Below are 16,245 nucleotides of genomic sequence, written 5' to 3' on the forward strand. Positions count from 1 at the left end.
TCTGCGTCTTGTTAAATGTTTTAATCAGTAGTTGCCGTTAATTACCCCGCAGTTACATTCCTCTCATTAACATAAATGTAAAGCAGATCCAGATTTTAGGCAGTCACAAGATTCTACCACTTCATACACTTTATTAAGTACTACAAAAGTAAATACAGGATAGTAATGTAATGTATCAGCAGGAACGAAGGGCGACAGCCGCAGAGCTAGAAACGGCAAACCTAGGGGGTGAAAAAACATCGAGAACACAGTAACACATAGTCTACCATGTACTTTATACTGAACTGATTACTATATGTTCCTAGCACAGTCTTCTGTGATCCCAATGTCGGCTATATGACTATGACTTGCTGAGAGGTTCAGAGATATTTGGTGCTTGTGGACATTTTGTTACAAAATCCATAATCGGCTAGGTTCCCACCTTATTTCGGCTTGTAAGTGACGTGTTCACACAGGTAAAATCTGCATTGATATGTGTATGGAATCCATGCTGTGTCCAAATTAGCGTGTTTCCGCATGGAAATCGCCATCTCTCAATGACTTACATGGAAATCACCTGGTACTAAAAATATGCAGAAAAATATTTATCTGAATGTTTCCGCATGGGAGAAACATGGCCTGTAGTTGGTGTTCTCTACAACTTATGGCTGCTGGCAGGCGTAAATCATGATCAAGCATGGTGGATCCTATACCTGCTTCCCAACTTTACCAGTAGTAATGATATTTGAATCATACAACTTTTGTAAAGTGGCAAAAATAAGATCTCTAACTTTTCTGTTTGGGTACGACCAGTGTCGGACTGGCCCATTGGAAGGCCGGAGGATCCTCCGGTGGGCCCCAGTGCCGAACCTGCAGTAACACTGACTAACATGTAATTTCTCACTGCTTTTCATTGGTGGGCCCCCAGGATCGTTTCCTCTGGTGGATCCCAGGTACCCCAGACCGACACTGGGTAAAAATTGAACTTTAGAATCAACTCACTGCATACTTAGAATGATTTATATATCTCTTTACTTTGAAATGTCATCTTAAAACATATCTATATAAACAGAAGTGATATACTCTAATATATGCACTTATATACAGTATAAGGTCATAGTGATGCTATTGATGTTACATATTGAAACATGGATGTATGGCACTGGCTGAGCAGTGGGCTTTTTCCAGTACTCAACAATCGCTATATAGTCGAAAGGTAGCTTCTTTGTATGGTAAGATATCTCGAAAAAAAAAAACTAGGCTAGCGAGATGTCTCCTTATATTCACTAATGTGCTGACCGTGCTACAGGAGAAGAGTGGCCTGATGCTGACTCAAGTTAAAGTGATCTGAAAAATATTGCCCAATGGTAGAGCATTAGCCATAACAGGTCCCACTCTTGGCATCAAAACTACTGACCAGTGTTGAGAAGACTTTCTGAACTGCTCGGGGTTTAGCAATGTTCTCTGAACCCAAATGTTTGCCATTTGATTGAAGAAGTTGGATGCAGGCCTAGGGAGCCCTGGAAAATATGGATACAGCCTATGGCTGGCAGTCCTAGGGTGGCATCCAACTTCTCCAGCCACCAGGAGTCAAATGCGGAATATTTGGGTTCAAAGAACGTTGTCAAACTCAACTAGTTCAGCAAGTTGGCTCAACACTAGCAGTGACCCAAAGAGACATGGGGGAGATTTATCAAACATGGTGTAAAGTGAAACTGGCTCAGTTGCCCTTAGCAACCAATCAGATTCCACTTTTCATTCCGCACAGACTCTTTGGAAAATGAAAGGTGGAATCTGATTGGTTGCTAGGGGCAACTGAGCCAGTTTTACTTTACACCATTTTGGATAAATCTCCCCCATGGATTCTACAAGACACAGATTGTCCAGTGGTATCTGGCACCAAGCTGTTCGCAGCAGATCTTTTGTGTTCTGTAAGTTGTCAGGTAGGCCTCCATTGTTTTTCTAGCACATACCAAAGATGACTGAACAGATTGACATTTCTAGGGTCAAATCTCCACCCTAAACATTTTTGTCATATTCCTCAAACCATTGCTGAACAATGTGTAAAATGTGAGGACTGAAGGTTTTCTTGGGATGCCCAAAGTGTTACTTTGCCTGTCTTCCCATAATGCATTCTGGTGCCATCTCCTTTCCATGTAAATGGTGCACCATACCTAGCTGTTTCCTTGATGTAAAAGCAAAGTGTGATTCATAAGGCCAGACTGCCTTCTACCATTGCTCCATGGTCACATGTATATTGTAGGTGCTCTTAGTGGGTGGACAGGGTTCAGCATGGGCAGGGCCAGCCTTTAGTGCAGCACAGGACACAGCAGCTGGATCTCCTGTCCAGCCATTGTCTTCAGGCCTCACCTCCTTCAGCTGTCAATCATTCTGAAGGAGGCGGGGCCAGAAGACAGAGGCTGGACAGGAGAGCCGGAGGAAAAGGATGCTTAATCACAAGCAGCAGCGCACTAGGTGAGTTTGTGCTGCTGTGTGATCTGCACTGTCCGTATATTCATGGATCCATAAAAACTGGATCTGCAAAAATTACTGACAAGCTCCAGTACGGACTGTAATTATGGTACAGATTGTCCCATGGAATTGGAGCGTCCATAATTTTTGCAGACCTGTAATTTTTATGGATGAAACATTCCTAATGTCCGCAAGTCCTTTCCCGTTTTTGCTGATCCGCAAAAAATATGGATTACGGATGCATTACGGATTAATTTTTGGCAGATTGCAGACATCATATACGGTCCTGAATATCTGCTGAACATGTGAATGTAGCCATGTTCTAGAGTACCCAATAAAAATTAATTTTTAATTTGAATGCGGCATTTTTGGGGGGCACAAAAGTAATGCATTTTTGACACAAAATTGGTGCACAACAGGCAACAAATAAATGACGGTAATATCAAGCTGCTGAAAAACAGAACAGAAAATTACTCAGACTGTACCACACTTTTTAATGATCTCCCCCCCCCCATGTATATTAGTTGCCAAATTTTGGTTATGGAATCTGCAGTGAAATTCTGCAATAATATACAGAACAGAGTAAGTGAACAGGGGTTTCAAAAACCTCATTCATTCACAAAGTTAAAGGCCCGCCCCCCCCCCCAGTGGGAGGAAACCCCCTCCCCTCTATTAGAATCAATGAAGCCGCGTCATAGAGGGGAGGGGAATACCTCCGACCTGGGGGCGGGTGTTACATTTTGAGCACAGACTATTTTCCATGGCTGCTGTTCACCAAACTTTGGCCATAGAAAATAGACATGTCAATAATTTTCTGCGGCCGCAGCGAACAACGGCCGTAGTGTATACAGTGTGTATAAAAGAACGGCCGTTGTTAATGAAATTAATACATTGTGTGAACCCTAAGTCTGTATGTCCCCATAAGTATATGTATAAGCATAGGTGTTATTAGCGAGAAGCATTTTCCATTCTTCTAAAAATTCTTTTTTTATTTTATTACAATCTACAAAGCAAAGCTGGTAAATTCAGATGTGCACCACAAACATACAGTATATGTATAGGAGGGCAAATGTGCTGAGTTGTAAAGTAGCTTACATCCCCATACAGTTCTTCTCCTCCATTGTTCTGATCACTTCCTCGTTTCCCGTCAGAACTGTGGCTGTGCTTTTGCCATGCAAGATTGCTCTCACTTTCCAATAGTTTCCCTTGCTTGCTTGCGCAGTGGAGACTTAGGGTACTATTACACGGAACGATAATCGGCCAAATCGGCCCGATTCAGCCGATTATCGCTCCATGTAATAAATACAATGATCAGCCAATGACAACGATCATCGGCTGATCGTTAATATAGGTTTGGACCTATTTTCGTCAGGCGCCGACCGCGCACCACTACCAATAGGACCCTCGTTAGTTAGGGACAATAACGCGCAAATTATCGTTATATTGTTCGAATTTAAACGATAATCGTTTTGTGAAAACGCAGACAGCGATCAAGCAACCAATGAGAAATTGATCATTGTTCGTTTGGTGCCGATACCAAAATCATTGTTAATTGTTCGTTATAATTCCACGTTGGTTCACTAATGATTCAGCGTAATTCCACATTGTTCCTTCATTTGCTGGGAGCAGATGGAAGAAACAATTGTAGTAGCAAACGTAACTTACGACTATCGTTCTGTGTAATATAGTGAATGATTTCAGGTTAACGATAAACAGTCTCGTTTGCAATCATTTATCATTAATCGTTAAGAATCGATTACTCTAGTAGGCCCCTAAGTCTGCACTTCCAGAATGGCCGGAGTGTGGCAGAAAGCCTGCGTGCAGGCCCGCATGACTGGGGCTTGTAAGTAGGACCTGCTTGTGAGGAGGGACTGGGGGCGGAGATTAGTTAATAAAAGGGGTGGGTTCCCGCATCAGGCCTCACTGTTAGCAGGAGCCGTGCAGCGCTACCACCCTCCCTCCCTTAGTTGTGTTTCCTTTTTTGTCCTGACATTGCAGTCATTGGTGGCGGGGGAGGTCCTTCAAGTTGGTGGTTAAATTGGTGAGGGATGGGAGGGGCATCGCAGGGTGCCCCTCCCTCTACCTCAAATATGGTTGCAAAATTAGTGCCTGACTGGCCTATTTATGGGGTTCTCCTATGGTATAATACCTGAGAGTCCGTATAAGTGTGGTAGCCAAAATCTTTTGGCGTGGAGCCTCCGAGCTGGGAGATGGACGGCTGGGGGTTGTAATACAGTGTAGGAAAATTAGTTAAATGTGGGCGCCAGTTTTTGTAGCTTCAAGGACCTTCCCTGTTTATCGGTTAAGAATATGCTGGTGTAAGCGTAAAAGATGTAAGGTTTTTCTAAATATGTGTTTTAAATATGTTTTGTATTTTTGTTAATAAACATTGACTGCTGTGGTCAAAATGTATCCAATCCAGGTGTTGGTGTCCATTCTTGGGGATGGTAACGCAGTGAAATGTGGTTGGCAAGGGGGTGGGGGGACGAGGGATAGTCTTACACGGGTGGGGGCTGGTGTAGCCAATATATGGGCTTTGTAGTTCCTATTAAGGGGGGTAGTATGACCAGACTCTACAATACCCGAGTCATGGAGATTGCAGTTGAACTGAGCATGTCCGGCCCCCCTTAGTGGATCATAACCAAGCAGCACATGGGGGATTAGTGAGTCTATACCTCTCTAGTACAGTTTCAGAAAGTTTTGTACATTTGAATTATGTTTCCGTTCACATAATATATCGATTTAAAGATGCTTAGATTCATGAGACAACCCCTTTAACATGTTTCAGCAAAAAGATGACCAAGCAATGCAAATGTTTGTTTCCTAGCAGAGTCTGGTATCGGGCTTTCTCATGAACTACAGAAGGATACTTGTGTTTTGTTTAGCAGTGGCACCAAACTTCTAGGTATAAGTATATAGGTATATAGCAGAGTACCCACCCCAATAGCAGCTGGAATCTCACAGTTTTTAAGTGTCCCTTTCCAAAAGGTCGCTTTATCGTTAACGTGTTTCCCAGTGTTTCCCAGATCATCAGGGAGACTTAGCAAGCGTGTGGGGAAATTTTGTACCTGTCCTTCTCCCATCATCTTTCAGTTTCTTTACTTACCCTACATTAAAGGGTAACTCCAGATAGGGAAAATTATTTTCTATTAAGAAAAACATTGCAAGTTACAGTGGGGAAAAAAAGTATTTAGTCAGTCACCAATAGTGCAAGTTCTCCCACTTAAAAAGATGAGAGGCGTCTGTAATTTACATCATAGGTAGACCTCAAATATGAGAGACAAAATGAGAAAACAAATCCCGAAAATCACATTGTCTGATTTTGTAAGAATTTATTTGCAAATTATGGTGGAAAATAAGTATTTGGTCACCTACAAACAATCAAGATTTCTGTCTCTCACAGACCTGTAACTTCTTCTTTAAGAGTCTCCTCTTTCCTTCACTCATTACCTGTAGTAATGGCACCTGTTTAAACTTGTTATCAGTATAAAAAGACACCTGTGCACACCCTCAAACAGTCAGACTCCAAACTCCACTATGGTGAAGACCAAAGAGCTGTCAAAGGACACCAGAAACAAAATTGTAGCCCTGCACCAGGCTGGAAAGACTGAATCTGCAATAGGCAACCAGCTTGGAGTGAAGAAATCAACTGTGGGAGCAATAATGAGAAAATGGAAGACATACAAGACTACTGATAATCTCCCTCGATCTGGGGCTCCACACAAAATCTCACCCCGTGGGGTCAAAATGATCACAAGAACGGTGAGCAAAAATCCCAGAACCACGCGGGGGGACCTAGTGAACGAACTGCAGAGAGCTGGGACCAATGTAACAAAGCCTACCATCAGTAAAACACTACGCCAGTGCCAGGGACTCAGATCCTGCAGTGCTAGATGTGTCCCACTGCTTAAGCCAGTACATGTCCGGGCCCGTCTGAAGTTTGCTAGAGAGCATTTGGATGATCCAGAAGAGTATTGGGAGAATGTCCTATGGTCTGATGAAACCAAAGTAGAACTGTTTAGTAGAAACACAACTTGTCGTGTTTGGAGGAAAAACAATACTGAGTTGCATCCATCAAACACCATACCTACTGTAAAGCATGGGGGTGGAAACATCATGCTTTGGGGCTGTTTCTCTGCAAAGGGGCCAGGATGACTGATCCGGGTACATGAAAGAATGAATGGGGCCATGTATCGTTAGATTTTGAGTGCAAACCTCCTTCCATCAGCAAGCGCATTTAGGATGAAACGTGGCTGGCTCTTTCAACATGACAATGATCCAAAGCACACCGCCAGGGAAACGAAGGAGTGGCTTCGAAAGAAGCATTTCAAGGTCCTGGAGTGGCCTAGCCAGTCTCCAGATCTCAACCCTATAGAAAACCTTTGGAGGGAGGTGAAAGTCAGTGTTGGCAAGCGACAGCCCCAAAACATCACTGCTCTAGAGGAGATCTGCATGGAGGAATGGGCCAACATACCAACAACAGTGTGTGCCAACCTTGTGAAGACTTACAGAAAACGTTTGACCTCTGTCATTGCCAACAAAGTAGATAGAACAAAGGATTGAGATGAAATTTTGTTACTGACCAAATACTCATTTTCCACCAAAATTTGCAAATAAATTCTTACAAAATCAGACAATATGATTTTCTGGATTTGTTTTCTCATTTTGTCTCCCATAGTTGAGGTCTACATATGGTGTCAATTACAGACGCCTCTCTCATCTTTTTAAGTGGTGGAACTTGCACTATTGGTGACTGACTAAATTCTTTTTTTCCCCACTGTATATACTGTAGATGTCTCTATATAATGTATTGCTGTGTCTGTGCATCACTGGAAGGTGATTGACATCCAGGAAGTATAGAAAACTGGCCTCCCTGCAATCCACTCTCCTTCTGCCTCTGCTGCCCACCTCCCTAAGGAGACAGAGATCATGTGACCACTGTCTCACATTCAGTTTGTTTGCTGTGCACAGACTGATGCAGGCGTCACCGGGGGCAGAGATGAAGTAGAAGGTGCGGGTGTTGGCGGAGATGGGCAGCAGGGCCTATAAGGGGCAGGGAATGGACATAAGGGGGCATAGTTATGGGGGAAATGCAATCTGATGCAGGGGAAGAGGAACAACAAGAGAAATGGAGCCGGCAGAAAACAGTGTCAGAGGAGCAGGACTACTGTAAAACCACATGAAGAGTGCCAGGGGAAGAACATTGCATTGTTTAGAATTTTTTTTCTTATACAAGGCTGCCTGGAGTTCCCCTTTAAAGTCACTGCAACCTACCAGCCTATTAGGGAGAAAATCTAAATATCTGAGTGTTTACCAACGCTGGCACGTTTTGTCTGTCTAATAGTATTCATCTATAGCATTATCGCAATCTAAGGCCCCCTTACGGATAGATTTCCTGACCCATAGGATTCTATTGAGATAAAAAATAGGCCAGGAAATGATAGGACATGTCCTATAATTGCCTGGAATTCTGACATTGATGATCCATAGAACCCTAAGGGATCATCCGGAATTCCAGATAGCTCTGGATGCCCTTTCTGGATGAAAAGCTTGGCATTCCGGGCCAGTACCTGGGCAAATGCCCCTGGGTGCTGACACTGGCCCTTTAAGTGTACTCGCTCCTAATTAGGAGCACATACATTTAAATGCAGTGGTGTGTTTGACAGGGCCGGAAGCTATAGGCTCCGGGCCCTGTCAATCACTCTTATGCCTCCGGCCACAAGAGGTGGCCCTCCCTTCCCCAATGCTGAGGCCAACGAGTGATGCCAACACTGGAGGACAGAGGGAGAAGCCGAAGGAGGACACGGCTGCAGCATACAGCAGGTGAGTATGTTTATTTTTTTTCCTTCTCATTTTTTTTTATGATCAGGAAGCACTGATGGTTCCCTGTAGCCTCCTGAAAGGATTCCTGATCAGTAATTTTTTTTTACAGTAAAATAAGCAATGGACGTGTGAAGGGGGCCTTACTGTTCTTCTTCTATACATTCTGTAGTTATGTATTTGTATCAGAATTATGAAGTCCACACTGAAATTTTTAAGTGGCGGACAGTAAAATACAAGGGCATGGGTTTCATAAAACCCATTCATTTACAGATTAAAACATCTACAATGGATTCCATCTGTTGTAGAAAAGTGTAGTGTTCCAGTACAGGGGTAACTAAGCTTTTTACTGCCTGTCAGAATGTAACGCTCTTAGGTGTCACACCAAGTGCTTGTAGCTGTGTTTTCCATTCCAGCCACTAGGTGTCTCACTCTCCCCTGTGCACAGCTGCAGTGTCTCAAGGTTTAGCTATGTTTGACCAATCACAGGTGCGACAACTCTACCCTGCTTGTAATCTCTTATCCTTAGTTCCTGTAGTTAATTGAGTTGTGATCTAGCCAGAGAAGGGAGAGGAGCGTCCAGTCTAGGCTAGAATTGCAGCCACTAAGCAGTGCTAAGCATCAGAGATCAGAGGTGGGGTAACCGGAACACTAGGACTAACCCCGGGCTAAGGAAAGGCAGAGGGACTGATCCCCAGTAAGGCAAAGATGCTAAGAGCTGAAGCACCTTACTGACACACGCTCGTCCACCTGGGGAAATCTTTGGTGGGACTTCGACTGCTGCTGCTATTTCACTCCGTCTCGCTCCCTAGGTGTTCCCCCTCCCATCAGAGACGAAGGTCGTGTACTCTCCAGCTCTAGCATGTAATCACAATCCAGGCCTACCACTGACATCACCGCTATCGCCTGACCTGAAGAGCGAGGGCCTTGCTGTACTCCTGGCACCGATGCTGGGCAGTGACTATGCACAAGGGGCACATGATGCAGCAGCATGGGCACACAGAAAAAGAGTTCCAGGGAGCCACCGGAGCAGCGGAAATATAGAAGTTTTAGGCTACAAACACTGCTGGGGGACTGGTGAGTGCAGAACATAGTTTTTGAAGCATTATTTGAAGTACCCCTTTAAGTTTATAGGTTTCCATAGGTATTTGTATAGGCAGAGGTGTAAAGAATGGCTCATAAAAGGTAGACATTTATATAATTCATATAATACTCTAATAAATCAATACATAATCTAATTTGTTTTAAACAATATAGAAAATATAGCAAAGTAGTACAAGAAATCACAAAGTTCTGCCCATGGACCATCTGTTAAAGTATATGTTCACTTTTACAGGAGTCTGTAGATTGTATTTACGGCACCTGTCTGACGTACATCATGGAAAAGGAGCTGATTCTTGCGTCCACCATCTGCTGATTGGCAGTTACCTATCCATTCTGTGTAAAGGCAGTCAACTGTCAATCAGCAGCTTGAGGGCGGGGGGAGGGGTGTGGCAAGAATCCTATTCTCCTGCATATTAGGAGAACGGCTGAACAGAATGATGTAAGTAATACACTGATCTGTTCAGCATTTCTGTTACTAGTTTATGCTGCCCTCATTTAAAGCCACATAAACCTAGTGACAGATTCACTTTAAATATGTAAACTACACTATGGACACGAAAATGAAGATAAAAGTGGAACAGAAACACCTAATCACATGATCAGGCGTACACTACCACCATTCAAGCTGCCATATAGTGGTCACATACCAGGTGTAGGCTATGTTCACACATGGTCAAAATGACAGCTGTTTTAATTGGACAGCCATCATTTAAAGGAAAATAATGTCCATTACTTTATAATTGTTGAAAGGGGAGCTAAAGGGGAACAAGGTAGGTAAGTATTTATTTTTCATTTATATTATCCCCCTTCCTTCCACAAACATAAAAATTGAATTTTAATTCTGTATAAAGAATGGAAAGGGCAAAATCTACATTTCTTCTATTGGCTTAGACCCTTCAAGGAAATTTTTCTATGACGTATATGTGTCCACTCTTGGTAAGGTAGCACAACCTCATCAAATGTCAGTAAATTATGTTATGTATGCACTTGTGTTATGTCACGTACTAGAAATATATACAAATATAACATATTTATGTATGTATATATATATATATATATATATATATATAGACAAAGTTTTCATAGCCAACAAATCCACAGAATATCCCTTTAAGGGGCATAATACTGATCACCAGGTTGTAGACCTTAGTAATCAAACTTAGCACTATGCTTTCTTACAAAACACCTTCAGGCTATGTTCTTATTTCAGGAACATAGTGCAGAAAGGCGGCTGTCTCATTATCATCAGAGCCTCGAATAACGTTTATAAGCATTATTAACGGCCGTGGTGATAAAGAGACGGCTGCCTTTCACCGCAATGTTCCGTGGAAACATAGCCACAGACTATGTTCATACACCGTCAGAATGATGGCCGTTTTTATTGGCTGGAACGCCATGTAATGGTAAATAACAGCCATTATTTCAAAATATTTTTCATTCTTTGCTGTTACATGACGGCCGTTTTATAAAAACAACCTTCATTTTGATGGCGTGTGAACATCACACAACAACAATCCATATGGACTCTTTACACCTTCGGAAGGTCTTGCCACAATCGGATAGAAATATTGTAACATTCCTTTTTATTTTATACCTATGTATCAGACAGTCTTAACGGGCTTCAGATTTCTGAAAAAAAAAAAAAATTTTTTAATCCAAATGGCAAGGTCAGTTTATAAGTTGTTTATTGCTTCTTTTCTGAGAAATTGTTGGAAATGTTCCACAAGCCCAGGCCTGATGGATCTTACGATTAGCTGGCCATGCAGTTATTCCTCGAGAGGCTTGTACATTTCTTATCAAAATATGGCAAATATAGCAAAGTTCATGTTCAGTACAATAGATAAATGAAGAAACCCATTGTCTTTTCTTATCCGGTACGTGTGTAAGTCTTAAACCCTATGAAATATCAAATAAACTTTTTTTTTGTAGATATGGAAAATATATATATATATAACATTGAAAAAAGAGGGTCAAGCACAACTAACGGACCCACAAAATTAAAGTTTTTCTTTGTTCAGCAAACCGTTTAGGATCAACAAGTTGAATTTTCAACTTTTTGGAAGATTCGTAGGTAGCAATATCATTAGTAACCAAAGATTTACTCCGAATTCTGGAGTCACTTAGGAGCCATGTGTGGAAGGATAGTTTGATTGTCAAATCTATGGTTAATATCACAGTTTCAGTTCCAAAAAGAATAGACCAAGGTAATAAAAAAAGTCTAGTATTCAGGAGAACTTTGAATTTTCCCCCCAGAAGTACCCAGTGATCCTTCTTGTTAAAATTCTGTTGTACTAGTAACCTGGGTGACTTCTGAGTTGAGATCTTCTCCTCTGCGGCCTCGGGATCCTCTCCTTCGGCCATCCATGTCTAGTCATACCGGCTTGTCTGGTGCATGGGACTGAGTACATGTAGAAACTTGATCGCGGGTGGTGTTACGGGCCCGGCTGAAGCTGCTCTGCTCAGAATGGGAACGGAAGGGAAGGCAGAATTCTCTGAAACATCTCTTAAAATTCTCATCTAAGAAGGCATAAAGAACCGGGTTTAAACTACTGTTGGTGTATCCCAGTGCAATGCAAAAATGCCAGCTGGCTACCACATAGGGGTTCTTCTTGTCAATTTCCACCATGGTCCACACAATGACAAATATATGGATGGGGGTCCAGCAGATGATGAAGGCAGCCACCACAACTAAAACCATACGGGTTATGCGTCGGAGGTTGCGGTCTTTCTCCCTTGAGCCAGACAGAAGCCGCACACTGCGAAGGCGGAGAATCATCAATCCATAGCATACTGTGATGACCAACACTGGCACCACAAAAGCAAAAATGAAGACACAGATTTTGGTAACGGTGTCCCAGTACCAGTCTGGGCGGGGGAACTGCAGAGTACAACTAATTGTGCCAGCTGTAAAGAGTAAGGTGGACAATATTAATCATCATATCAATAATCATAGTATAATAGTTATAGCAATCATGTTATAAACAGTGCTATGGAAAAGGTGCTCTCTCCATTCCAGCTGTCCCATATTATTGCCTGTTATACCCTGTTTGGTTTCTTTGTTATAAGTACATAGAACAGTTTTTGAATTATTACTGTTTTTTTCCAAAGATAAATAATAAATGAAACAGTACCAAAATCCTCTTTGCTTTTATTTAATTTTTTTTATTTTTTTATTTAATTCTTTGGGTACTGAGGGAAAAGCATGTATCATGTGAGTGATAGAAAAGATACATAGTCATTGTGAAGTTAAAAGGGTTGTCTGGGAAAATTCATAGTTAGTCATGTTCCCGGGGCTGTGGAGGACATGTCAGTAATGTATACTTACCTGTCCGGCTCCCTCACTACTGGGAGTTTCCAGGCTGCCCACTGTCCATTGCTGTTTTCATAACATTCAATAACGTCCTGTTCCCATATGAAATGGCTGATCGGCATAGACTCTATGCCAAGCAGCCATTTCCGGTTAAAGTGGCAAACCATTGGATGTTTTCAAAATGTTTACAATGGCCCAGAGCAGACGACCTAGGAACCGGCAGCAGCGGAGGAGTGGGACAGGTAAGTATACATTACTGACATGCCCCCGCAGCACCAGCAGGATGGTTACAGGAGAAGTCCAGTGAAAATTTTTATTTAAGTATTGTATTGCCCCCCAAAAGTTATACAAATCAACAATATACATTTATTATGGGAAATGCACATAAAGCGCTTTTTTCCCTGCACTTACTACTGTATTAAGGCTTCACTTCCTGGATAACATTGTGATGTCACTTCCTGGATAAAAAATAGTGATGTCACTTCCTGGATAACATGATGATGTCACTTCCTGGATAAAATTGTGTTGTCACTTCCTGGATAACATGGTGATGTCATTTCCTGGATAACATGTTGATGTCACTTCCTGGATAAAATAGTGATGTCACGACCCGACTCCCAGAGCTGTGCGGGCTGTGGCTGCTGGAGAGGATGATGGCAGGGGGATGCTCAGTGTCCCTCTAGTGCCCTGTGTCCCTCAGTGTCCCGCTGCCATCATCCTCTCCAGCAGCCACAGCCCGCACAGCTCTGGGAGTCAGGTCGTGACATCACCATTTTATCCAGGAAGTGATATCACTATTTTATCCAGTAAGTGACATCACCATGTTATCCAGGAAGTGACATCACCATGTTATCCAGGAAGTGAAGCCTTGATGGAGTAATAAGTGCAGGGTAAAAAGTACTTTATAAGCATTTCCCGTAATAAGTGTATATTGGGGATTTGTCTAACTTTTGGGGGGGCAATACAATACTTTAATAAAAATTTTCTTTACTTATGAATTTTTCTCCAGATAACCCTTTTAAGGCAATTGCAGTTGAGATGAAAAATGTAATTTTATTGACATTCTGCAAGCTGAAAATTAAAGCCCAAACTGAGAATGGTCCATCTCACAAATGACTGGCCGGCCATCATTACTTCAAGGCTGTTGCATTACTCAGCTCACTTGTGTCAAAATGCATATAATTACCCAATATTCTTGATAAGCTCTTGATCATCCAGTGCAATGTTGAAAGAGATTTGGTGCTGAGATGAGCAGTGCATCCACCAGCCAATAAAATATTGACTACCAGATGCATACACTAAACCTAAACAAAATGGTGGTTGTTGGCGGCTCCCTAGATCCTCAAGGTGCTAGAGGCAATCTCTGTTATGCTCTCCATATGATATAGCCCTAAGTGTTAGGTCTTTACTTTAAAAAATTGGAAATATTTAATGGGACAAAGATGCAATAATAAGAATCCTTTTGTAAACATTCAGAAGGAATTTATGTTTTTAATGAAAAAAGGAAAAGCTAACAATAGGCTGATCAATTATTTGCTCCTCCAATATATTCCCAACGTTACCATAGATGTCATAAAACATTCAGTATCCAATTAAAAATTTATGTTTATTAGGCGTAAAACATACAAGACATAAAAAGTGGTCCCAACAAAAAAATTCCTAGGTCTCCTCTAGTATCCTACCCTCCCCCTATACATAGTGTCTCCCATGGTAGGCAATTCCCTTGGTAGTATAATGACAGCTCAGGAGTCCCAGTGTATTGCAGAGATGGTCACCCTGATTCGGCGGGCCCCCGGTGGTAGTTCCGCTCCTGTCCTCCTGCCTCTTGACGCATATTCCAGCCTCCCTGCATATGCGTAAGTATGTGTGACCATCTGAGCCGGCAGGCGGGCCGAACAGTGCTCTGTGGCCGTGGAACTCCCCCAGTGCTCCTAACGGGTTAATTTGCATATTTTTATAGGATCGAATTTCAGTGCGTTGCTAAGAGGAAGTTAGCGGCTACCGGGAACTATCAGCAGGTTCTTATGCACCAACCTGCTGATAGTTTCCCTTTAACTTTCACACAAAGTATAATTGTCTATAGGTAACAGGGTTATTGGTGAGAAACATTTTTATGTTCATCAATCTAAATGTGGCAAATTATTATTTCTATGGTCAGCATAGTTTGATGTTAATTATTTATGTGTACAGTATATGGCAAAATGATGTATGTGTAAGGAATGTACGGAATATCATCCACGTGTAATGTACATAACATGGGTGTGCACTATATGGTCATATCAGTATATGCAATGCATGGGAATATCATCTGTGTGTAATGTACATACCATGGGTGTGCACTATATGGCAATATGGGTATGTGCAATGCATGGGAATATCATCTGTGTGTAATGTTTATACCATGGGTGTGCACTATATGGCAATGGTGCAATGCATGGGAATATCTTGTGGCTTTTTGCAGTATGTCAGTATGTCAGTAATATTCTCTTTTACTCTGCACTGAGATTTTATAGGGCTATATTCTTTTCATTCTGTTCCATTTGTAAAACCAAGTTCTCTGGAAGAAGTGCCTCTCAGGGGACACCTAATCCTATAATACCGTATTACATCCCCAGCACTGACAGTACACAACATATCACAGAACTGCAGACTGACACAGAAAATGGAATATTTCAGCTCAGATGGAAGCTGAACCCCCTATATCCAGTACCCTGGTGGGCCCTAAGCACCCGAGTCACTGTTCCTCAAACTTTATATAAGTGGAAGTTTATATAAGTGTGAATTATATTATCTACCAATTTAAAGGGAATGTGTCACCTAAATTTTAATTTACTGATTAGAGTCAGATATTAAAACTTTTTTTTTTTATTCAAATCTGTTTCTATTTTCTGTCTGTAACTTTCTTTCTTTTTATGCACATTGTTATGGGGGCTTCCATCTTGCCTGAGCTGTTTTTAACAGCATTTAGTGACATGCTTTAAAGCAAGACTCATGGACATAGATGACAATAGACAGTCTGTCCCCTTGAGATGAATGTGAAGCATTAATGTGACCTGTTAAGAGATCATATCACAGGAAGCTGCTATTGTCTCCTCTATCGACTGGTGTCACCTGATGCTGCAATGCTGTACAGATCACTTTACAGCAGCCTCCTCTTATCACCACAGGTACAACAGGAAGTCTCAGCTTAGTTTTAGCCCCAGTGGTGAGAATGAAAACTGCACTATATCCAGGGCCGGATTAAGGTTGGTGGAGGCCCCGGGCGACAATTTTGTTGGAGGCTGCCCCCCCCCCCAAAAAAAAAAAAAAAATAACAATATCACGATCTATATAGATGTCAGCTTACTGTAGGCGACTTAACACAGATCCCTCCTTGCTCCTGGCTCAGCATCCTCCTCTGTTGTGCACGTGATGGTCACTAGAGGCTGCAGTGCAGAGGAAGATGCACAGCCCTAGAGACAGGTGCAGGAAGGGGTGAGTATCAGGGTGTGTTCTCACATTGTGTTTGTGTTAATAACGCAATGTGAGAACCCAGCACTTTCTGTGTGCTCTTAGCCACT

At 42.1% G+C, this 16,245-nt stretch overlaps 1 protein-coding gene and 1 long non-coding RNA gene across 3 annotated transcripts in view; one reads left to right on the plus strand and one right to left on the minus strand.

Moving 5' to 3' along the window:
* Positions 1-1,838: 1,838 nt before the first annotated feature.
* LOC138793213 (uncharacterized) overlaps positions 1,839-16,245 on the plus strand; it is a 161,494-nt gene continuing 147,087 nt past the window's right edge. Inside the window, exon 1 of the long non-coding RNA XR_011363234.1 lies at positions 1,839-1,922. This is a non-coding gene — a long non-coding RNA (uncharacterized lncRNA). The remainder of the gene's footprint in view (positions 1,923-16,245) is intronic.
* Positions 10,962-16,245, minus strand: part of OPRD1 (opioid receptor delta 1) — a 31,617-nt gene continuing 26,333 nt past the window's right edge. For both annotated transcript variants that reach the window (XM_069971621.1, XM_069971622.1), the window contains exon 3: positions 10,962-12,279. In XM_069971621.1, the coding sequence (XP_069827722.1) occupies positions 11,747-12,279 (533 nt within the window). In that variant the 3' untranslated portion in view covers positions 10,962-11,746. The remainder of the gene's footprint in view (positions 12,280-16,245) is intronic.

This window comes from Dendropsophus ebraccatus, chromosome 5 (assembly GCF_027789765.1).
Source record: "Dendropsophus ebraccatus isolate aDenEbr1 chromosome 5, aDenEbr1.pat, whole genome shotgun sequence".
Lineage (NCBI taxonomy): Eukaryota > Metazoa > Chordata > Amphibia > Anura > Hylidae > Dendropsophus > Dendropsophus ebraccatus.